The 23069-nt window shown below is 38.6% G+C and overlaps 1 protein-coding gene across 1 annotated transcript in view; it reads left to right on the plus strand.

Annotated features, from left to right (window-relative positions):
* The window catches only part of LOC5579066 (GATOR complex protein MIOS), a 31715-nt gene extending 14453 nt beyond the window's left edge, over positions 1–17262 (plus strand). The window contains exon 6 of the mRNA XM_001664173.2: positions 16929–17262. Within this exon, the coding sequence (XP_001664223.1) occupies positions 16929–17028 (100 nt within the window). The 3' untranslated portion in view covers positions 17029–17262. The remainder of the gene's footprint in view (positions 1–16928) is intronic.
* The last annotated feature ends 5807 nt before the right edge of the window (positions 17263–23069 follow it).

The following is a 23069-nucleotide window of genomic DNA, read 5'->3' on the forward strand; positions in this document are numbered from 1 at the left end:
GTTTTAGAAACTTAGTGGTCCCATATTACGGGTTTCCCGGTGGCCATTCCGGTGCTTTAAAAGGACCAAAATAACCATCAAATCATCCTGTTGGTGCGCCGGAATTCTCCTACAGGAGGGAGAAATGGTTTACATCATCACTTGCTTCATATTTTGTATTATTGGAAGCCTTTCCATAAAACTTTGTTAATCACCATTCATTCATTGACATATTTAGTTATCATCTAAACCAAAGATTCCTTTTTTCCAGAAGCGTGACCCACGAGCCGAGTGGAAGTTTGACAATTACCGAAAAACTAAACATTACATATACTTTGCAATTGGATTAAATGGACAAATTGATGTGAAGTTTGCAAAAAAGTTACACGTCTTCTCGGTGAGAATCGAACTCACGACTCCCTGTTCTCTAGATAGGGCACGTAGGGGTACGCCACGAGACTCACGAGAGGACTCATGGACGCAGAAGTTAACCTGAATTCTGTATTGGATATAAATAGAAAGCGTTTTTTTTTTGGGATTTGAACCACTGCGACCATTAATTGATCTATTGTGATATACCCCTGTTTACTATCGCAACGTGCTCAGTACGGAGAGTTACCATTCAGGATAACTGCCGTTATCTGATGATGCGAGGTATCCCAATCCGGAATGACCTACTAGGTTAGGGTTCTGTAACTAAATTTCAGAAGGATTTAGAATGCCCTTGTTGAAATATTTTATCCTACTTGCAAATAATGCTGGACAGTCACAAAGCAGATGTTGAGAGGTCTCTTTTTCACAGCCACAAAACCGACAGACATCAATTTGACTTCGACTTATCTTTTTCAAATGATATCTTGCCGGACAGTGTCCCGTAAGCAGCCAAATAAATATTCTTAGTGATTTTTTATTTAAATTCAAGATTTTTTCCGTTATGTGTTTGTTTGGAGTTATGAAGAGTTTTGATTGCCTTAAATTTTTTATAGCTTTCCAATTCAACTGAATCATATTGTCTTTCCATTGCTTTAATTCCAATTGTGTTACACATTTAGATATTCCACAGAAAGGTTCTGGTCCTACATACTGAGAACTTGCGCCTTGTCTGGCAAGTAAATCGGCTTTCTCGTTTCCTTCAATCCCACAATGGCCTGGAACCCAGTACAGATGGACCTGGTTTTTCATAGCCCATTGCTTCAGAATTGTTATACATTCCCAAACCAATTTTGATTGGCATGTGAAACATTTTAATGCATTCAGAGCCGCCTGGCTATCTGAAAATATGCAAATCCTTGCATGTCTAGTTTCTTTTCAAACATATATATGCACATTCTAAGATGGCGTATACTTCTGCAAAGAAGACGGTTGTCCATCTTCCCATAGGTATTGAAACATGAATCCCCGGGCCTATAATACCAACTCCGGCACTATCATTCATTTTGGAACCATCTGTGTAAAAAATAATCGATCCTGGTGAAATAATAGGCCCTCCTGATTCCCATATTTGGCGATTCGTATTAATCATTTCATATGGTTTATCTAGGTTCAGGATTTTTTCCATCCAGTCTTCGATCATCTGTACCTACTGATTTATCAATACGAAAATCTTTCAGCATACTAAGATGCCCAGAAAGATTGCCTTCTAGAAAAATGGTAGTTCTTCGCAGCCTTAGCGCACTCTTTTTAGCTTCCATTTGCACGTATTGATGTAATGGAAGCTTATAAAGAACTGCCTCTAAGGCTTTTGATGGTGTACTGTGCATTGCTCCTGTTATAGCCATACAGACCAAACGTTGAAATTTCGCTAACTTTTGTTGGGATGTAATTTGATTTGTTTTAGGCCACCAAGCAAATGAGGCATAAATAATTCTGGGTCTTACAATAACTGTGTAAATCCAATGAATCATTTTAGGTTTGAGTCCCCATTTTTTACTAAATGTTTTCTTACTTACCCAGAGAGCATTCGTGGCTTTACTTATGACCTGCTCTAAGTGTAAGCTCCAGTTAAGTTTATCATCTAGAATGACCCCTAGATACTTTACACTGGATGAATATTGTAAAATGGATCCATTAATTATCAAGCTTTTGAGTGTAATTTTCCTTTTACGAGTAAATGAAACTAAAACTGTTTTTGATGGGTTTATATTTAGCGCTTCGTTTTGGCACCACTCACCAGTGCAGTTTAGTGCAGATTGCATCCTATCTGTGATGACATTATCAAACTTTCCACGTACTATTATGACTATATCATCAGCAAATCCTATAACTTCGAAGCCTCTTTCTACTAGTTTATTGATAATGTCATCAACAACAAGGGACCATAATAAAGGTGACAATACTCATCCTTGAGGACAACCCTTAGTAGTCCTTATTGTTATCGATGATTCCCCCACTTCTCTACTTTTCAGCATTTTCATTATCCAAACTCTAACGCTGGGGTCAAAGTTTCTTTTTTCCATTGATTTTTTTATAGATTTGTAAGTCGTATTATCAAAAGCACCTTCCACATCAAGAAATGCAACGAGAGCAATTTCTTTCTGGTCAAGAGTACTTTCTATTTTTGTAACTAGATTGTGTAAAGCTGTGACAGTAGATTTATATGGTTGATAAGCAAATTGAAACCTATTAAGAGGAATTGTGCGCAAATATTCTGATTTAATATATTCCTCTATAATCTTTTCCATGATTTTAAGCATGGTAGATGTAAGACTTATCGGTCTAAAAGATTTTGGATTTGTTTTGTCCTTTTTTCCGGCCTTAGGAATAAAGACAACACGAACTTGAGTCCATATCTTTGGTATATGACCAAACGTTAAACTAGCTTTGAAAATATTTGTTAGATAATCAATCAGTGCTTGTCCACCCTTCTGTAGAAGTGCAGGAAAAATACCGTCCTTCCCAGGCGATTTGAACGGTTCAAAGGAGTTCATTGCCCATTCAACTTTAGATCGCGTGAAGATGGTATTGGGTATGGATGAATTGCTTATAGTCCCGGTTGGCCTACAACTCTCATCAATGTGAGCACCCCGTTCATCTACACTTGACGCTAAATATGATCCTGGGAAATGCGTCTCCATAATTATTTTAAGAGTTTCCCGTGTATCAACAGTGAATTTTCCATTTGTTTTCCGTACAGTTCCCAAACCATTTGAATGGTCTTTAGAAAGCACTTTTTGCAGTTTCGCTACATCTGGAGTTTTCTCCATGTTTTCACAATAAGACCTCCAGGTTCGCCTTTTTGATTTTCGTATTTCTTTATTGTACATCGTAAGGACCTTCTTGTATTGATCCCATTGCCCAGAAACTTTCGCATGGTTAAAAAGTTGCTGAGATTTTTTCCTTAAATTGTTTAAGGTTTTATTCCACCAAGGAACATCCCTGCTTGTTAGTTCTTCTTTGACTCAGGGTGTCTACTACCTGGAAAAACCTGGAAAACCTGGAATTATCAGGGAATTTTGTTAAACCTGGAAAAAACCTGGAATTCTCAGGGAATTTCACTAACAATCAGGGAAATTTGTTTGAGACAGTAATTCATGGTAGAATGTGTATATGACAAAGGATTTTCACTTCGAAACTCCCCAAAAAATTTCGGCTGCGCCGCTATCAAAGCTCTCCTTTAGCTGTTCAGTGAATTTTATCGACTTCTCAAGCAATGATTGTCTCTATTTTTGATGAAAATGGTCTCTAATTTTTTTTTTTCTATGTCGTTTATTTGAGAGGCTCAATTGTTTAATTGAAAACTTCACGGAGCCGAGGATCATGTTAACAAAATTTGTTATTCTAAACTATTTCAAAGAAATTCAATGATAAGATCTACGAGAGCTCTTCTTCCTAGGCTGTGAATCGGAACTGGAACTGGAGTTCGCAAATTTAGCTCGCCGTATATTTGCAGTTTCGTTTTCGAACGCTTCCTTGATGGCAATTGCAGCCGCTCTCATTTTTTCCATGCTCTCCTGCTGTTGCGTTTCCTCCTCCGAGGCGGGTTCAGTTACGCACATAGTTGCCTCATTTTGTTCCGTGTCGTCTGTTTCCGAGGGCTGGTCGATAAATTCCTCATCGAGAACTTCGATGATTTCGTCCGTCGGCATCACTTGCTCCGCAGGTATCACTTGCTTTCCGGAAACTACCGCAGCATATGAATTTATCGCTGACTTGTCCTGCTTCATCTGTTCCTGTTTCCTTTCCCGAGTTTTCCGCTGAGGGCAGGAGTCCCTTCGATGTCCCACAGTTTGACACAAAAAACAAGTGTCTTTCAGACCGTCGTAGAACATTTTGGCTTTCCGGCCCACCACATCGACTGAAGGTGGGATATCTTTCCTTACATCCATATATACTCCTCGCACTCCAGTGAACATATGGTCGAGGCCCAAATTCGGAGGAAATTTTTCTCGTACCACACGTTCTATTTTGCCGAATTCTCCAAGGACTGATAATAGTTCATCGTCTGGTAGTTCCGGGGGTAAATCGAATACCCGCACGTAACGTATATCGTCACCTGCGATCGTCATACGCACCTCTACTGTTGTTCCACTGGTATATACAAATGATCGTGGTCCCGCGTTCCTTTCGAGAGAGTTCATCATAGCTTCCTGGGTTGTAAACTTGATGAACAACGATCGATCACGCGCTGTTCTGTATGTTGTCTCCATCAGTGCCACATCCGTATCCAATTGCTTGACAAAATTGGCGATTTCGATCCAAGACGGTCGTGGGCTTCCCATCGGGAAGCGAAATTGAACAGTATTCACAATCATCACATCACCCATGATGATGTATAGATGGAATTTACACAGCACCGAAAGCACTACCGGCGAACGGCGTAGAAGTTAAAAATCGAGAAACAAAAGAGATTCCTAAACAGCGCTTGCTGATGACAAAGCAATACCGCAGTGCAGAGCGCACTTTTTCCTTCGACTTTGTCTGACGACGGCAGAGATCGAACTGAATTTTTTTTTTTTTTTTTTTTTTTTTTTTTTTTTTTTTTTTTTTTTTTTTTTTTTTTTTTTTTTTTTTCATTTTTTTTTTTTTTTTTTTCATATCTTGCTTGCAGTGAATTCTAATGCAAAATTATGTAGGCACCTTAGAAACCTTCAGAGACTGACGAGACTTTCCAACTAATTCTTTAAAATTTAATATCAGATTTCTCGAGGAAAACTGAATAATCCTAGTTGTTTCTCCGGAGATTAAATCTGATATACTTCCAGAGATCCCGATAGGAATTCTTCTAGAGATTCCCCTGCCAATTCTCTTAGATATTCTCCCAGAGTTTTTTATAGAAGATCTTCAATAATTTATCCTGGATTTGGTCCAGGAAGTACTATAGTAGGACTTTCTCTCGATATTTTTCCATTAATCCTTCAACCGAATTTTCTCATTGTTACTCTACGCAGATAAAAATATTTAAAATTCAATGTAGCTTAAACAGAAGAAGATAGTAAATGTAAACCTCATTCATCTATTGTTACAGCATCACGTTTAATTTTCAACTAAAGATGCTTAAATGTTACATGATCGTGTAAATTTGAAGTGTATTCGATTGAAAAATAAGCGATTTGTCGTTGACATTTCAGTTTATTTTGATGCTCCAAATTCGTGCATGAAAATAAACTGAAATTTACAACATATTTTTAGCTGTGTAGGAGATCTTCTTAGCATGATCACTGTAGTTTTCCAAGAAAAACCGCAAAGGTCAATTCCAAAGTTTTGTGAAAGAAATTGTTCAGAGGTTTTTTTTAAGAAACCCGACAAGAATTTCTGCGTCATTTCTCCAAAATATCCTCGAGGGGTTGTTCGAGAAAATCTATTAAGATTTTTTCAAAGAATTCCTCAAACTCGACCCTGTGTTTCATCGTGGAGTTCTTCTAGTCTTTTTTTTTCTAAAAATTACTCCAGTATTTCACCGAATAATTACAACTGCAGTCGAGTCTGATACACGACACTAAAGACGGCCTTACAGTTGAGGTCGAAATATACGTATCTGTCAAAGGATACAAACTCTAGTGGAATTCAATGGTATAGTACTAAATTCGGTTTTTCATTCACTTACAACTGCAGTTCTTCCAAACATTTCTCAAACAATCCCATGGCACTTACGAAAGTGATACAAGTTTAAAGTTCCAGAAAATTATACGCATTATTTTTGCTTTTTTTCAATTATTCCAACAATTTAACAAGAAAATCTTCTAAAAATTCCTCAAGGATCTATGAGTTCTTCTAGTAATCGGGTGACTTGAAAACTTAAACAAGCTTCATCAGAGATTTTCTCTAGAAACAAATTGAAATCGAACATTTTCTCAAATTTCTGAAAAATTTCATTCACATTTCTATGCAAAAATGCCTAGAAAAATTCCTGGAAGAATACTTGGACAAATCTTTAAAGACTTCCTTGAGAATTACTGTAGGAATTCCTAAAGAAATCTGAGTAATTCCTAGAGTTATTCTTAGAGAAATTTGAAGTTGAAATCTTAAAGAAATTATGAAGGACAATTTTTAAGAAATCCCTAGAGGCATGTTTGGAGATATTTCTGATTGAATTTTTGAGGAAGCTCTAAACGGAAGTCTTAGAGGATGTTCTAGGAAAATCGATGGAAGAATCACTGGATAAAATGTTGGAGGACTTAGGGCTTTCTAGAAAACCATCCGAAAGAATCAGCAAAGACATTCCTGACGATCTTTGAGTTAATTCAAAACAAACAAAATTCTTTTACGAATTCCTTAGGAAAATTCTCGAAGGGATTCAATGGGAAATAATCACTACATGAACTCTTGAAGACATTTAAGAGGTGAGCTAGTCTCGTGCTGTAAATCTCACAAATAAAGAAATCTATTCATCTATCCTACCCTGAGTAAATATTCAGAGTAACATCTGGATCTTTGGGCAAATACTTGAAATAATTTGTGGTGAAATTCCTTTCGAAAATAATTGTAAAAAATGTCGAAAAACATGTTTTACGACATATAAATTTAATAGTGAAATATTGTCACAAACATCTGTAAGAATTTTTTTTCGCCCATTTAGCTGTCTTAAGTATCCAAATTGCTCATGAATACCATTTGAGATTTCTTCACTAAACGCGGGCCAAAAATGAAGTACATTATCTGTTTTTGTACAAGTACGCTATAATCAAGCATACTGAAGCACTTCAAAGTTCCGTTTAGTTTACAATGATGATCAGAGCTCCACAAGCGATATAAAAATGAGTCTTCTTATCAAATACAATTCAGTTGAAAAAAAACTTAAGCTTTGATATTGTTCCACCTTGAAATAGCTTCAATATGCATTAAACAATTTGGAAGCTTTAAACGCTTTTGAATCAAATTATTTTATCAATAGTTTTTTGTATGTCCGAAATTGAAGTATTTCTTAAACCTGGAATTATTTTGTAGGACCTGAAAAAAACCTGGAAATATCAGGGAATTTAATTTATGTAAACGAGTAGACACTCTGTTGACTGGACAGCTTGCATCATGTGCCTGTAATATTTTTTCAGTTATATTTTCTGCAATTCTGTCCAGTTGTTAATTAATGCACCAGCAATGTACTCAAAAACAATGTGTTTATGGTCAGATAATGATTCGTCATCTGAAACATGCCAATTTTTTATGTTTGTTGAAAGTACAGGACTACACATTGTTAAGTCCAATACTTCTTGTCTAACTTTTGTTACAAATGTCGGTTGATCTCCTTTATTGCCTACTTCCCAAACTCCAAAACCCCCGGTGTATTATGGAAGGTGTGAGTTTTTAAACTTATGCTGGAGACTTGGCCCCTGACCCCCTTGTACATCAATAAAATAAAATAAAATAAAATAAAATGTCGGTTGATCTCCTTTATTACATAAATCCATATTATTTGAAGATATGTATTCAAAAAGGTCTTCACCTCTTTTGTTAATGTTGGTGCTTCCCCATATTGTGTGATGAGAATTCGCATCGCATCCAATTATGAAGTATTTATTGTGCATTTTACAATAATTTACGAAATCTGCCAGTTCGGGTGGAGGTACTGTATCCCCATTTTCAGGGAAATAAGCAGAAGCTATATAGGCTTCTGTTTTCCCCCGGGATGTAGGAATTTCCAACCGAATCACAACTATATCTTTGGTAATGAATTGTGTTATAGGTACGAATTTGATTCCCCCTTTTATTAAAACTGCTGTTCGTAGTTTTGAACTATTTCCGTCATAAATTAGTTTTCCTATCAGACTATTGATTCCAAGAACTCGGCTTTTATGAGCCCAGGGCTCTTGTATCAATGCCACGTTAAAATTTTCTTTTGAATCTTTGACAAAGGACTCCGGTTGCTCCTTTGGTATGGTGAAGGTTTATTGGAATAAATTTGATGTTACTATTCATTTTGTTTTTACTTTTATTAGATATATTCAATTTTAAGGACGTCTATGAATCTGGTCTTTTAATGATCCAGATGGTTCTGATTTTTTTTTATGGTTTTGCTGAATTCCGGTCCTTTGATTGCCCAGAACAATTCCGTTCCTTCGAAAGCTCAGACACATTCCGGTCCTTTGGCGGCCCAGAAATAGTCCGATCCTTCGAAGGGCCAGATATATTCTGGTCCTTTTATGACCCAGAGAAGTTCCGATCCCTTGAAGGCTCAGAGACGTCATGGTACTTTGAAGTCCCAGGACAGTTCTGGTTCTTTGGTGGCCCAGTTTCATTTTTGTCCGTCGCTAGCTCAGGAGTATTTCGGTCCTTTGAACCCTCTGAGGAATTTGGGTCCGTATGTGTTCTGGAGTACTGCTGGTCTTTTGAATGCCCAGAGCACTTCCCAGTCACTGGATGGCCAAAATAACTCGAGGATTTCGAGGTCCCTGGATGATTCTGGGCTTCTGGGATCCCTTGAGGAATTTGGTCCTTAGGAAGTCCAGCATTTTGATTGGTCTGTTGATGGTATTTAGAGGACTTTAACTCCGGCAACTTGCCGTCTGTCGCGCATGTCGCCGGGACATGAAGATTCCCAGAAAATACGCTACTTACCAGCTCTTGCCCTTTGGGATCGTCACTCGATTTAGCCATTCCATCTGAACCGGATTTGTACATACCTTTTTTTCGAAGAGTTGTTTGCCCGAACTTGTAGTTGATGAGGAAATTACATGCTTTGAAATGCTGCATGGATGCCTCGTCAACAGTGAAGAACCATTCAACATGTTTCTCGTAGAGAACGTTGCGTTGAATGATTCTCCATTTGTCGGTACTCAAGCCATCGTTTTGACTTTCGATGAAAATTCGGATAGTGTCATTGTCGTCGTTTACACTTTGGGGGAAAAAGCCGATCATCACCTCCAATCTTGGTATATCGTCGGCATCGTTTACCGCTAGTTCCGCGCCTTCCCATGGGAGTAGCGCAGGAACCACCGAATATAACCAATCTGCCGTATCGTTGTCTTGACAGTTAATTACCAAATGCCCAGTTCTTTGCCAACGGTTGGAAAACTTCGACTTGAAGGACTCTTTTCTTTGCTGGGTAACTTTTTGTAGAATGGCCCCCTGTACGATGTCCATCTGTTCCGTCGTCAGTTGGGTTTGTGGGTAGTCCGTTGGAAGTATTCCTACCCGTACCCATTCAGCCACATCACTGTATGTTGGTTGTTGAACTCCACTCATTGTTGTCAGCTGATCCTGCCTAATATTCTCCATCCGTTTATTGACGGAGTGGTGAATGAGCAGTCTCTTCTGTTTTTTGGCAATAGGTTTTCCGTCACTGTTGGTACTGCTGTTGATGTTTTGTGGTCTTTTTGATGTCGACGCTTTTGATGGTGCAAGGACCACCGAAAGTGCTTCCTGCCGCCCATGACCACTTATCAACAGTTTTTTAAATTGCTTCTTTTTTGCCCCACTCAATTTTGGCTTTAGAGTTTCTCTTTGCTCATTTTGCTGTTATTCCTGCATATCAGTGCGTGTAGCTATGATGGCAACATTCACCCGTCCGTCCTCATAATCGGAGTTCAGAATGGAGGACGAGACGGATCCCGCTCCCCCAAGTTCATCCGCTGAGACATTTTGTAGAAGATCATCTTCTTTCTTTCCTTCGTCCACTTCCATGATTTCGGTAGGTACAGTATCCATGGATTCTTCCTTCGACTCCATAATCCTGCACAACACGAATTATTTTTAATTTAGATTTTTGTTAATAATTTTTTCAAGCGTTTTGCTTGGATAGGCATCTAATTCTTCCGAAAGGGGTGCGCTTTGCGAAAGAGGACCTCTTGGTTATTGAGCTGAAATCGAATTCAGGTTAACTTCTGCGTCCATGAGTCCTCTCGTGGCGTAGGGGTAACGTGCACTATCTAAAGAACAGGGAGTAGTGAGTTCGATTCTCACCGAGAAGACGTGTACCTTTTTCGCAAACTTCCATCAATTTGTTCATCTAATCCAATTGCAAAGTATATGTAATGTTTAGTTTTTCTTTTCACTTGTAATTTTTTTTTGCATTATTTTGTTAACCCTCTATTTATATTATTTTTGATATAAATATCACTTTTCACTACCTAAAATACATTTAAGAATTTGAGCAATGATTTATTTTTATTCGCGAATTTATAGTTTCGCTTGTTGATATTTATTTTTATTTTTGAACATCCTTATACTTTTTTATTGTTTTCTGAGGCCTCTACTTCTGTAGGCCTTGTTTAGAATTGAGAATAACAAGTTGAGATTTTACAGTAAGGCGGATACAAATATTAATTTTCTTTTATGTCAACCCCCCCCCCCCCAAAATCCCAAAATTTTGAAGGGGAGAAAAAAAAAGATTCATAATTTTTTTTGACATCAGTTAGGTTTTTTCAATTTTTAAAGTAAAAAACAAGTAAAATAATGATTCAGAGGACGATTGGAAAAAGTTTAGCAACTATCGTTAAAAATAAAAATTCGAAAGAATAACTTTTTTTTCATTTTTATTTTTTTGTTCCTTACATATTTTTATCCCCCCCCTCGCACCTTCCAAGTGGTCTCGGACATAAAAGAAATTTAATATTTGTATCAGCCTAATTTTGAAAATTATTTTTTTGATCTTCTGTACTGGAACATATTTTATTTTTCGTGTAACTAATGGAAAAACAATTTTGAAGCAGATTTAATACCGCTAGGATCTACTTGTGTAATAGGTTGATTCTACGAAAAATAAAATGCACTATTTTTTAGCTTACATATCAAATAAGAATCAAGCATTTGTAGGTTATGAAAAATCAATTTTTAAAACATTTCTAAAGTACAACAATGTTTCATAAGACACGAAAAACTTTCCTGATATGCGTAATATTTTCCAAGCTTTAAGACAAAAATAAAATCATTTTGATTTCAAGGTACTAAAAATACACAAAATCACAAAAGTACCCCGTTGTAGGCTTGAAAGTTTTGCGATTTTTTTGAAAGAATATTCCGATTAATGATTTAATTTAATGTCCATACATTTTTGAGAATAATTCATGCATTATGTGACTATATTCGATTTCTTAAGACATTTTTTAGCCAACTAAAATATAAGAACTACTTCGAATATTTTTGTTTGTTTTTTTTTGTTTTAAACATACTGAGAACTTCTTGAAGAATATATCTTATTGACTTCAGGTTCGGGAATTGAAGAGAAAAACGTCTGTAATGTTCTAGGTTTTATTTAAGACTAATGAAACTTTTACAATTTTAGATAGGGATTGCTTCGATGATGTTGATTGCATTCATTCAGCGTTGCTAGGCAGCCTGGCTTCATGAACACTCCCCCTCAACGCTGATCTTGTAGTCCGCACATGGCTCGCATTTTTGCCAGTCTGGTTCCTCCAAGGGGTTTTGTCAGCAGATCAGCAACCATGTCTTCAGTCGGACAGTAAACGAAACGGATCTCGCCGGATGCTTTGATGTCCCTTACAAAATGGTATTTGGTAGCGATGTGGTGTTTCGTTCTGTTGCTGAACTTACCGATATCCAACATCTTCAGAGCACTTTGGTTGTCCTCAAACAACACTGGATCTTGCTGATGCTCACCGAAATCGCCAAAGAGACGTTTAATCCACAGCATTTCTTGCGTCGCTTCTGTCAAGGTCACGAATTCCGCTTCTGCAGTGGGCAATGACACGCAAGACTGTTTTCTGCACGCCCAGCTAATCGTACCACCGTTGAACTGAATCACCAAACCGCTGTTCGATTTCCGGTCCTGCTGGTATTCTGCCCAGTCGGCATCAGAGAAACCGATCAAGCCGGTTCGCCTTTTGTTATCGCTGAGGCGCAGCCAATACTCACATGTGCCTTTCAGGTACCGGGCAATTCGCTTGAGCTCCAGCCAGTCATTTTGAGATGGATTACTTGTTTTGCGGCTCAAGATTGACACCGCCGCCGAAATATCCGGTACAAAAGTTGACCCAACAGTTTTTGGTACTGAATATTGTTCGCTAGAGGAGTACACACTAAGCTCTTACGGTGAATTTCACCGTAATCTCAACAGCTGAACAGTTCGGTGAAATAAAACACCGTAATTTCGTCGGAATTTGACGGATTCCGGTGATTTTTTACCGAATACTGTAAAAAATTACCGTACTCCGTTAATTTATTTTACCAAACTGTTCAGCTGTTGAGATTTCACAGGAATCCGTAAAATAATTTAAGTGTGTACCAGCTTCTTGCTTCAAGTATCCTGGATCCGATGGAATCTTGGAATCCTTGGCATCTTCCAAGCAGCAAGAACGTACGATCTCACCGATATATTGCTTTTGATTGATGAAGAAATCGCCATCCTCGTTACGCTTCACCTTGATACCCAAGTACCATTGGATGTTACCAAGAGACTGGAGGTTGAAGGAATATTTCTTCATCGAGGTTGCCGTACAAGAACGCAGTTTTTACGTCGAATTGTCGTACTCTCATACCTTGTTTCGCCGCCACAGCCAGTAGAGTCCGGAATGTTGTTTGGCGAACAACTGGAGCAAACACCTGGTCATAATCTGTACCATACTGCTGGCTGTATCCCTGTGCGACGAGTCTTGCTTTGAAGCGGGCCACTTCTCCATCTGCGTTGCGCTTGATTTTATACACCCACTTCGAACCAACTGCTTTTCGACCGGCTGGCAGGTCCACCAACTGCCAATTTCCGTTCGATTCGATGGACTGCATCTCCTCAACCATCGCTTCATGCCATCTTCTACGATCTGGACTGTTCATTGCTTGGGCAAAGTTCTTCGGTTCCTCATGGACACCCGACACTTCGGCGGACCAGGAATTCATGACCAGCCGCTGCGGAGGCACACCTTTCGTCGCTCGCTTGGATCGCCGCAGTAAAACTTCATCAGGAAATCCTTCGACCTCGCTCTCCGATGTACTGGTACTGCCATCATCTTCCAGTTCAGCTTCAGGATACTGGAACTCTTCTGCAAGCATGGGAAACATTCACTCGAATATTGCATTTCTCTCGCTCACATCCACATGCGGTCAAGAGCGAGATTGCCGTTTCTCCGACCAAGCTGAGTGTTTCAATTTCCAATGCATTTTCTTCTTGTTCGCCGAGCGACAAGTTAGACAAAAACCAGGTCCGTCGCACTCGGACTCAGATTGGGTACCACTTCTAGTACTGCATTTGGTCCCTCGGTAGTGCAAAAGGTACCCAAGTTTGACAGATCGCAGTACACTTTGAACGGCATTCTAGATTACCTTATGAGCCATAAAATTTTGGGCAACTGCAAGGGACATCGGGGTCTTTAATTTGTCTTTGCAAAAACGGCAACAGAATGATTCACTACCGACTCCTTGTGCCGAAGGCATCCGATTGCTGTAGCGAATGATTCTTTACATTCTGATTCCGCACGAGTGGCATTCGTATTTGAGAGCTGAAGAGCGTTCACTGACTGGTAATACACAAGGCGAAATGTTTCAGTGAACGCAAAATCTGTACATTTCGCAGGAAGCTTTCAGTGATCGAATGGCGAACACGTTCTTTCGTGTCTCCAATTTAAAAGAGGATAGGTGCTCTCTCCGCTCCGTATATCTTTTAATTTTCGGTTTATCTCAATCGTTTACGATTCGTCGGGATTGCGCTCACCCTAGTAGCGTTCGGCAGTCATTGAACATTCGGTGGCAGCAGATACTTTGCAGATATTTTATAGGTAGCGTTCGGGTGAGTGAGTGAATTTTCCCATGCTTGCTCTTCTGTGCTTGCATCATCGTCACATGGGCCAACGCCAGCCTGGTCACGCAATGTAACACTCACCTCGTCGTCATCGTCGTCTTATCGTTCACAACCGCATCGTTGCCTTTCATCTCGTCGAATTTGGCATCGCGACTAATAGTAATGCTGCAGTTTGCCGGGTTGAATCGAAAGGCCTTTCGTCCCTCAGCGTAGCCCACCAGTACCATTTCATGTCCAACTTTCTACGTTGTTGCTTGGGAATAAACACGTATGCGATGGATCCAAACACTCGTAGATGCTTGTAGGACGGCTTCCTATCACTCATATGGTGTCCTCTCGTAACACGCTGTTGGGAGTAAATTTTGGAGATAACAGGCAGTTACGATTGCTTCTCCCCAAAACTTCTTCTCCATACCTGCATCGGCAAGCATACACCGCATCATTTCAGCTAAGGAGCGGTTCTTCCTCTCGGCCACTCTATTCTGTTGTGGGCTGTAAGGAGCTGTCTGTTGCAGAATAATTCCATTGTCGGCCAGGAACTTCTTCAGCTTTCCACTCGAGTACTCACCGCCTCCGTCAGATCGTATCACCTTAGGTTTCCTACCAAATTGTGTTTCGATGAGGCTGATGTACTGCTGAATTTTCTCGAACGCTTCAGATTTGCAACGCAATAGGTAAACAACCGTGTAGCGTGAGTAGTCATCGATCAGCACCATGCTGTACTTATTTCCGCTAGGCGTGGGGATTTCAAACGATCCTGACAAATCAGTATGTACTAAATCTCCTACCGCCTTGCTTCGCCTTTCAGATAACTTCGGGAATGAACTCCGGGCCATTTTTCCTTCGCAAAAAGTGCTGCACACGGTTTGCACTTCACACCGTTGGAGGGAAATACCAGTTCCTAACTGGTCACGCACGATCTTCCCAATGGCATCCGCATTTCGATGGCCCAAACGCCTGTGCCACAAGTGTATGCACTCCTTCGTGTGGCTGACAGTTGTCATCATGGACTGCTCCGGGCTCGGTTTCAGGAAATACAACCCGCCTCTCCGTTCGCCGACGACAAGCACTGCTCCATTCTTGACAATTTTGCAATGGTTTTTCTCGAACATAACGGTGAATCCTTCATCAACAATTTTACTCACCGATAACAGGTTGCCGGTTAGCGCTGGCACATGGTACACATTTTTGAGCTTCACGTCGACAGTTTGACCAAAGACACATTAAAGACCTCCATGTGCCTTGCAGTTGCCCAAAATTTCATGGCTCATAAGGTAATCTAGAATGCCGTGAAAAGTGTACTGCGATCTGTCCAACTTGGGTACCTTTTGCACTACCGAAGGACCAAATGCAGTACTAGAAGTGGTACCCAATCTAAGTGGGACGGACCTAGTTTGACCTTCACCGTCGCGACTTCGGTACACGCCGGAACCGATTCCGTTCGCTTGAACTCCGTTTCCACCCGCTAGACTGATGCGGTCCTTGCACGATGTATCCAGCTCCCAGCTACGCGTTGTTGGTCATGTGCGACGTTGCGCCCGAATCCAGGAACCACAGATTACGTTCCGCCAATCGATTCCCGATCGCAAAACATACCTCCGATGAGTTGTTCTTCACCATCTTGGCCTTCTGTGGTGTTACCGTTTCCGTATGAAAAAAAAAAAATCATTTAATATTGTTGCTGGAAAGAGAAGGGTGCAAGAGCCTTATAAGTTTCATTAAGGGCAAACTGCGCCAATTATTTTTGTCAAATACCAATAAAGTTTTGTGAATTTTTCCTATCTCCACAGTCACAATACTGCCCACCGGTTCAAGCACTCTTTACATGTCATGTTCGGTTGGCTCCGATAGTTCTATCTACCAGACTGTGAATAAAGTGACTGTATTGAAGAAATCGAGATTAAAAATAATAATTTATAATATTTTGATGAAAATATATCTGGAAAATTTCACAACTCTATCGTCAAATATAGTTCCAATCAAATCATTGAACTCAAACCGTTCAAAATATTATTTGACAATAGAGGGGCCTAAACACAAAGGGTGTAAGTAACATTTTTGCCGGTTTTGAGTTGAGTATACTGAAAAAAAAAAATCTACTATTTCCAAGAGTTTTCCACCAAACAGAAAAAATAAAATAATTCTTAGAAGATTGACTTGTTTTTTTTGGATTAGAATGGACTGAACAATTGCTGAAAAAAGCTTCAAAGTCGAATTTCTTAAAATAAGATTTTTGTCACTTACATCCCTTTGTTTTCAACCCTTTCAACCCCCTCAATTTTCCTAATAATAAAGATTACCGCTCGAGAGAGGTAGACATAAGAATCATATATATTATATTTCTATGATCTATAACTGAAAATGTAGTATCTATAAGCAAATTAGAATTTCTTTGACCTCTCTGATGTGAAATCGACTTGCGTAAAAAAAATGAATGAAATGAAAATATGAAAGAAACATTTCTGTAATGTTATGCAAAATCTGAAAGTTCATTGTTCAACACTTTTATTGCACATCAGAATAAATAATTGTTCTAGTTATAGGGAGCCGGATCCTATTCTTGGCACTTTTGATGCATTTCGGCAGTGGATTTCTTTGAAAGCTACCTATCTCATGTTTGACCAAAATAAGCACTTCCACTTCAAAGTTGCAAAGTTTCAGAAAATTCGGCCGAGAAAACCCCCCACATGCCAAAGTGAATCATGGAAGTGCACAACTCGTATCACGTCGTATCTCCGCCATTTTGAATAGTGCACATTAAAAAGTATCCTTAGATCTCACAAAAAAACGTTAATCAACTCTTTGTATGTTTTGTTTTATTTTCCAGCGAAAATACTGAATGTCCGGTGACGTCCTGCAACTGTAAGTGTTTCGCCAAAGATCTCCCGATGCCGCAGTATCCGCGGGAGAAGGACATCCTGTCCTGATACCAACTCGCCACGATGTTCTAATCTAAACGTTTCATAATCTAATGCTATTAGGCAGCATTTTTTTTTTCAAGTTCGCTCACTTTCTATTGCTTTGATATCGTGTACAAAGTGTTGTTAGGTTACGTAAGAAGATTTTTATTAGAATAAACTTTTTTTTTCTCTTTCGAAAGGCATTAACTACTACCTTTATCCAAATGCTCTTGTTCACAAAGATTTCAAATTAATTACAAATTACAACAAAAAGTTCTAACTTAATCATTCCGAAAGCATCAATTTACAATTCGGGAGTAGGGATGTTCAAAGCAACATCGAATCACAGCGCTGCTTTCCTTCATATTGGATTGGTTTTGGCCACGCCTACTACGTGTAGCATTTTTCGCTCGATTCAGTCGTCTCTTGAGAACGAGACGAACAAGTTGCGCACATCGCGATATCTCTTTCACTTGCACCACCACCATTATTGAGGCGATACCTTGAACCAAAATTGCTAAGTATTGGTGAGGCGATTAAAACTCACACAATCAAGTTCCAACAAGCGATTTAGTTGGTCACAGTTAATGAAACAGACAGTCGCATGTTTGAGCTGGAGGTACAACACGAAGACGGAAGGGGGGTTTACGTGGAATATGTAATTGATTTAAATTTATCATTCATTACCATTGGTTGGTATAACAAGCGCCGGCTTTGCAAGCTATACGCAATTTACGTTGTCGCTAGTTTGCGTAATGCAAATCGCTGCGCGTTATTAGATTTAGAAACAAGTCGGGTTTCCCCGCGTATAAGTGGCGCATGTAGTTGGCCATTCGTTTCTGATTAGAGGTTATGCATACACTTATGGCACGTTATGGTCAATTGTAATAAATCGTTGGATTTTAATGTCCAGTAGGCGGCTGCAGAGCGGTGTATCGATACTGATTATAGTTTATGTAATGGTCAATATATTTTTTAGTTTGGAACATTTTGTCAAATGAATTGATAATTTGTCAAGAATGTCGTTCTCAGTAAGCGGTTTAATTTAAAGTTATCATGGACTACTTTGTTGGTAATCGTAAATACTCTGCCGTGCCTCGCAAGTCAGTCTCATATGTGAAAAGTAGGCATTGAGAAAATGGGCAGAGAAGTTTACAAACTTGATTCATTCTTTTGTTACATGGTGCGTAAATCTGGAGTGCGACTGATATGCGTTTACATTTTGTTGCCGTGAAATGGGACGAATGGGGCCTACCTTAGCCGAGTGGTTAGAGTCCGCGGCTACAAAGCAAAGCCATGCTGAAGGTGTCTGGGTACGATTCCCGGTCGGTCCAGGATCTTTTCGTAATGGAAATTTCCTTGACTTCCCTTGGCATAGAGTATCATCGCACCCGTCACACGATATACGAATGCGAAAATGGCAACTTTGGCATACAAAGCTCTCAGTTAATAACTGTGGTAGTGCTCATAAGAACACTAAGCAAGCTCTGTCCCAGTGAGGACGTTAATGCCAAGAAGAAGAAGAAGAAGAAGAAGAAGAAACACTCTTCGACACATTTGAATGTGTACAACTTAAACTGTGTGGATAAAAACAATTTACTTATAAGCGGTTTCTTCACCACCGCTTAGGCCTTAAACCTGGTTTAATCGTATGGGTAAACCTGGTTTACGGCTTAAGCGAAGGTGAAGAAATCGGCCCTTAGTCTCAAGTTAGGTAGTGTTTTCCTTTGCTGAGACTATAATTACTACTTGAAAATGATAATTATATTGTACATTTATTCATTTAAAGGTTGTATGTTTCTATTCACACCGTAATGGGGCTTATAGAAACATTATTTTTAGTAGAAATCAAAACTTTTCAAAATATGATGAAAAAAATCACTTTTTATGCGGATCTTGAAGAAATGATAGAATTTATTTACTTATAAGCGGTTTCTTCACCATCGTTTAGGCCTTAAACCTGGTTTAATCGTATTGGTAAACGTGGTTTACGGCGTAAGCGGAGGTGAAGAAATCGGCCCTTAGTGAATAAAATTAATATGTTTATAAGAAATCTCGATTACTTTTTTCCCTGTCCATAGGTGATGGGATTGACGGTGATTAATCAAGTAATTACATATTGTTGATATTGCGAAAAAATACTCTTATGCTAATATATTGATCGCGAAAATTTATCGTAATTATAACTTATAAAATGTAAGCTAGTCTAATAATGGCATGTGTTTCAATGCTTAAATATATTTTACACTTGATTTATCACACCTTCAGCATGAGTTTAGTTACTGTCGCATGATCTAACACCAGATAACTACGCGTAATGCTGGAGGGACCGGCAGGGCCTACTACCAGTCTCTACTAACACTCAAATCACTAACAAGACTGGGAAACCAACGATCACCTTCTTCAGTAGCACTATTTTTAATAGTAGTATTAGTTCAATATACATAAATCTTTTTCAGTAGACCACGAGGCGCAAGAGTGGGTGCGGGTGGTCTCTGCGTCTCACAGGTCATTGAAAATAGGCATTTATGTTAGGTTTACTAACAATGTAGTAATTATTACCTTAGTAATACCGTAAGGTGCCGTAATTCAGCGCATTGCCTAAATCCGTAAGCGTATTTGGTCCAAAATTTGTCGAAATTTAAGAAAAAATTTGAAATTTGCCCATACCGCTATTTTTATATGCTGGTAATGCATCATAATTCCAATTAAAATTATCATTAACAATAATTTACGATTTTTGAGAAATATTGCAAAATGTTCTGAATTACGGCATTTTACGGTCTTGCGTAAGGTAGGTTGTAGCGGTATTAGAGATAGTTTAGTAGTGTTACTGATATATGTATAATAATTAGAAAACTTATGGCACTGTTGTTACTGAAATGTTTTATTTTTAAATATCTTTAATATAATATTGTTGAACAAAATGCTGTAATTTATAACTTATTTAATTCTCTAAGCATTTTTGCACTACTTTGCATTTATCACACCAACACTGGCGACATTAGCGTTCTTTCAGTAGTATTTCTATTATGTAGTAGTAACCTCTATCGTTTTTATTCTAACGATCATAACATAATTACCGTGAGCGTAGTAGTGGAAATAACATAGAAGTAGCTTTTGTATTAGTAGTTAAGGTATCATGGTATTAGTTCCCTGTCCTTTGGTTCAGAAAGGGGTATGGGCGCGTTCTGTCAACTCGGTCGAGGCAGATTTCTTGTGTGAACAAGTTACAACATGGACGTTCTAAAGTTCCAGAATGAAGTGTTGTGCATTTGAAGATGGGATGGATTCGCGTTCGTGCTTTACTTCTGCTTATCTATAAAGTTATATTCAATAACTGACCCTTAGCTTAACTATTTAAATTAACAGTTGCAAATACAATAATCGTTTTGAGCTTACTAACATGTCGTCGCGTTAATCTTATCATAATGATCTTTTATCTACATCCGTCGAACCATTCTGAATGGCCGTTGTGAGAATATCACCAAGAACTTCTCACATGCAATAAAGCTGGATTGTCATACATTGAAACATCAAGGTTCTCGCTCTTTCGGATTCATTTTTTGTTGTTTATCATTAGTTTCAGGGATTGTTATCGTGGAAATCCAAAGAGCGAATTTTGTATGACTTCAATGTACTCCAATACTGCCATAAAGCATGTAACAATCACTAACATTCCTTCTCTCTTTATCCTTGTTTTCATATCTAACCCGCTTCGAGGAATAATTCATCGAAGAGGAAAGGCATCTCTTATCATGGCAGCGTAATGGCCGAGAAAACGTCGGTTTGCGGTCGCATCTCTCCATCCTCGGTTCTGTCACACGCTCGCCAAATCAATTCGCACTTGATCCGCCCACCAAGCTTGCTGCACTCCACGCCTTTGTTAAGTATAAAGTTTCTGTAATCATTGAATACTAATTGAAAGGTAAATCAAATGAACTTATTATTTAACTAATAACAAATTTGTTCCACAGAGCGATTTACAAAACACCACACAAAATCCCTCCTTTCACATATCCTTAGGCAAAACACTTCACTACCGTTATATGTATGACTGATTCATGTTCTTTCGACCTTGCATCATTCATACGTGTAGGGGAAGTCTAGAGTAAAAGCAAAACTTAAAGAACCTTCTGGTCAAAGATGTTGCGTTGCCTACTTCCAAAACTCCAAATCCCCCGGTGTATTATGGACGGTATGAGTTTTCAAACTTGTGCTGGAGACTTGGCCCCTGACCCCCTTGTACATCAATAAAATAAAATAAAATAAAATAAAAAAAGAAATCTCGATTACTTTTTCAAATCGACGTAAGTAACTTTCATACGGTTTTGAGAAAACTAATTGAGAAGAATCACAACCTGTCTTCTAAAACTGTTTTAAAATGAATCACCCTTTTAACATTTTTTCGCCATGTACATCGCTCAAATTTTGCATACAATCAGATCGCGTTCAAAAACTAAGTAGTTTCTATTATTTTCAACAAAAATAATTATAACAAAATGATAAGCCGTTTCATACAGTTACTTTCGACGTTTTTCTACCAGTGTAAAATCGGCTCAAGTAGTGTTTTGTTTTGATTCGTGGTTAAGTCACTTTGTCTCTCTATACAGCGGGGCGGCGAAAGTAGTGGTTAGGTTGCAAAAGTAGAAAATCTTACTTTCGTCGTTTTGTAAATCTGGAAATTAAACGTTCTAAAAATGAAAAATCTAGTTGGGTAGGAGCGGAACATGTACAATTTCGTCTGCGGAACACGTAGGATCAATAAAGTAAGTTTATTCACTTTTTTGACTTGAGACTATTTGAATAAGTTTTCGAGAAATTTATTTTTTTCAATATGTTTTAAATCAGGAAAAATGTCAAACGTTTCAAACTATGGACAAAGCTTTAAAATGAGCGCCGCAATAGTATTGATTAGGCAGGGGATACGTACCTACTTCATATTTTTTCATTTCGATGTACGGACTCATCTAGGAATGCATTTAGTAGTACCACAGACAAACAGACGTCACACTCTCACTGCTGTCCATCGACCAACTTTTTAACGTTCGATTCAAATATATGGTAGGAGGTCAATCGACCACCCGCAGCGCTCGCGTCGTTTTTGCTCGTGTTTGACGTTTACACACTACCGCCACCTGTTGGTCCATCGGCCACCTACAGTGTTTTTAGCATTGGGCGTACATGTTTTCGCGACTACGATTTTAATCGCGATTTGTTCTAAGTGTTACGTCTGTTTCTCTGTGGTAGTACCTCCCACCCTTTGTTTAAATGTATGTATAAATACGGTTGTTTCAGGGTCTTCTGTAATGATTTCTACCTAAAAGAGCTAAGATTATTATCTTCCACGTGTTCGTATATTACTTTACGGATTCTACCAGAAATACCTTGGTACCGTAAGTTCGGGTGAAATTGATCAGTAGGGTGAAATTGATCATCGTGTCACACGATTTTATTTCTTCCTTATGGAGCAGAAATATCAATGTAACCTGCAGGGAATCAACGTTGTTTATCGTTACTATTGTCGAATTGTGTGTTGTGAAGTTTTTTTTTGTGTTAAAGAATGTTTATTTCTATGAAAATAATGTAAAATTTTAAAATCATGTACGGACAAACATCCATAAACTTCTAGCTCTAAACAAGGATTTGAACATAGTAGAACCCTAAAAGTTTGTGAGGATGCTTAAAACATATCCCCGAACCACATTTCATCTTCAAAACTCGTATTAATTAGCTCATACGGTTGAAATAATTGAATTTCTTCTAGATATCAGGGAATTCCACAGGAAATTGCCTACATTTAGGCGTTTTTCATGCATTTCTCAAAACTTAACTATTCATTATTTCTACAAATATTGCATTATTAAGAATTTAGCAATTTTTTCGGAATTTCGGATTCAGAGAGCTTATATTCATTATGTAGAGTCGTTTCAAAAACTAACAATAACCGCACTTACAAGTGATCAATTTCACCCCGAAATTTGATCCCCTGATTTTTTATTTTAGGGTTTATTTTAAGCACTAAAATAACATTTGTTAGGAAATTTTGGTACATACCGTAATCCGGG

The sequence above is a fragment of the Aedes aegypti genome, chromosome 2 (assembly GCF_002204515.2).
Source record: "Aedes aegypti strain LVP_AGWG chromosome 2, AaegL5.0 Primary Assembly, whole genome shotgun sequence".
NCBI lineage: Eukaryota > Metazoa > Arthropoda > Insecta > Diptera > Culicidae > Aedes > Aedes aegypti.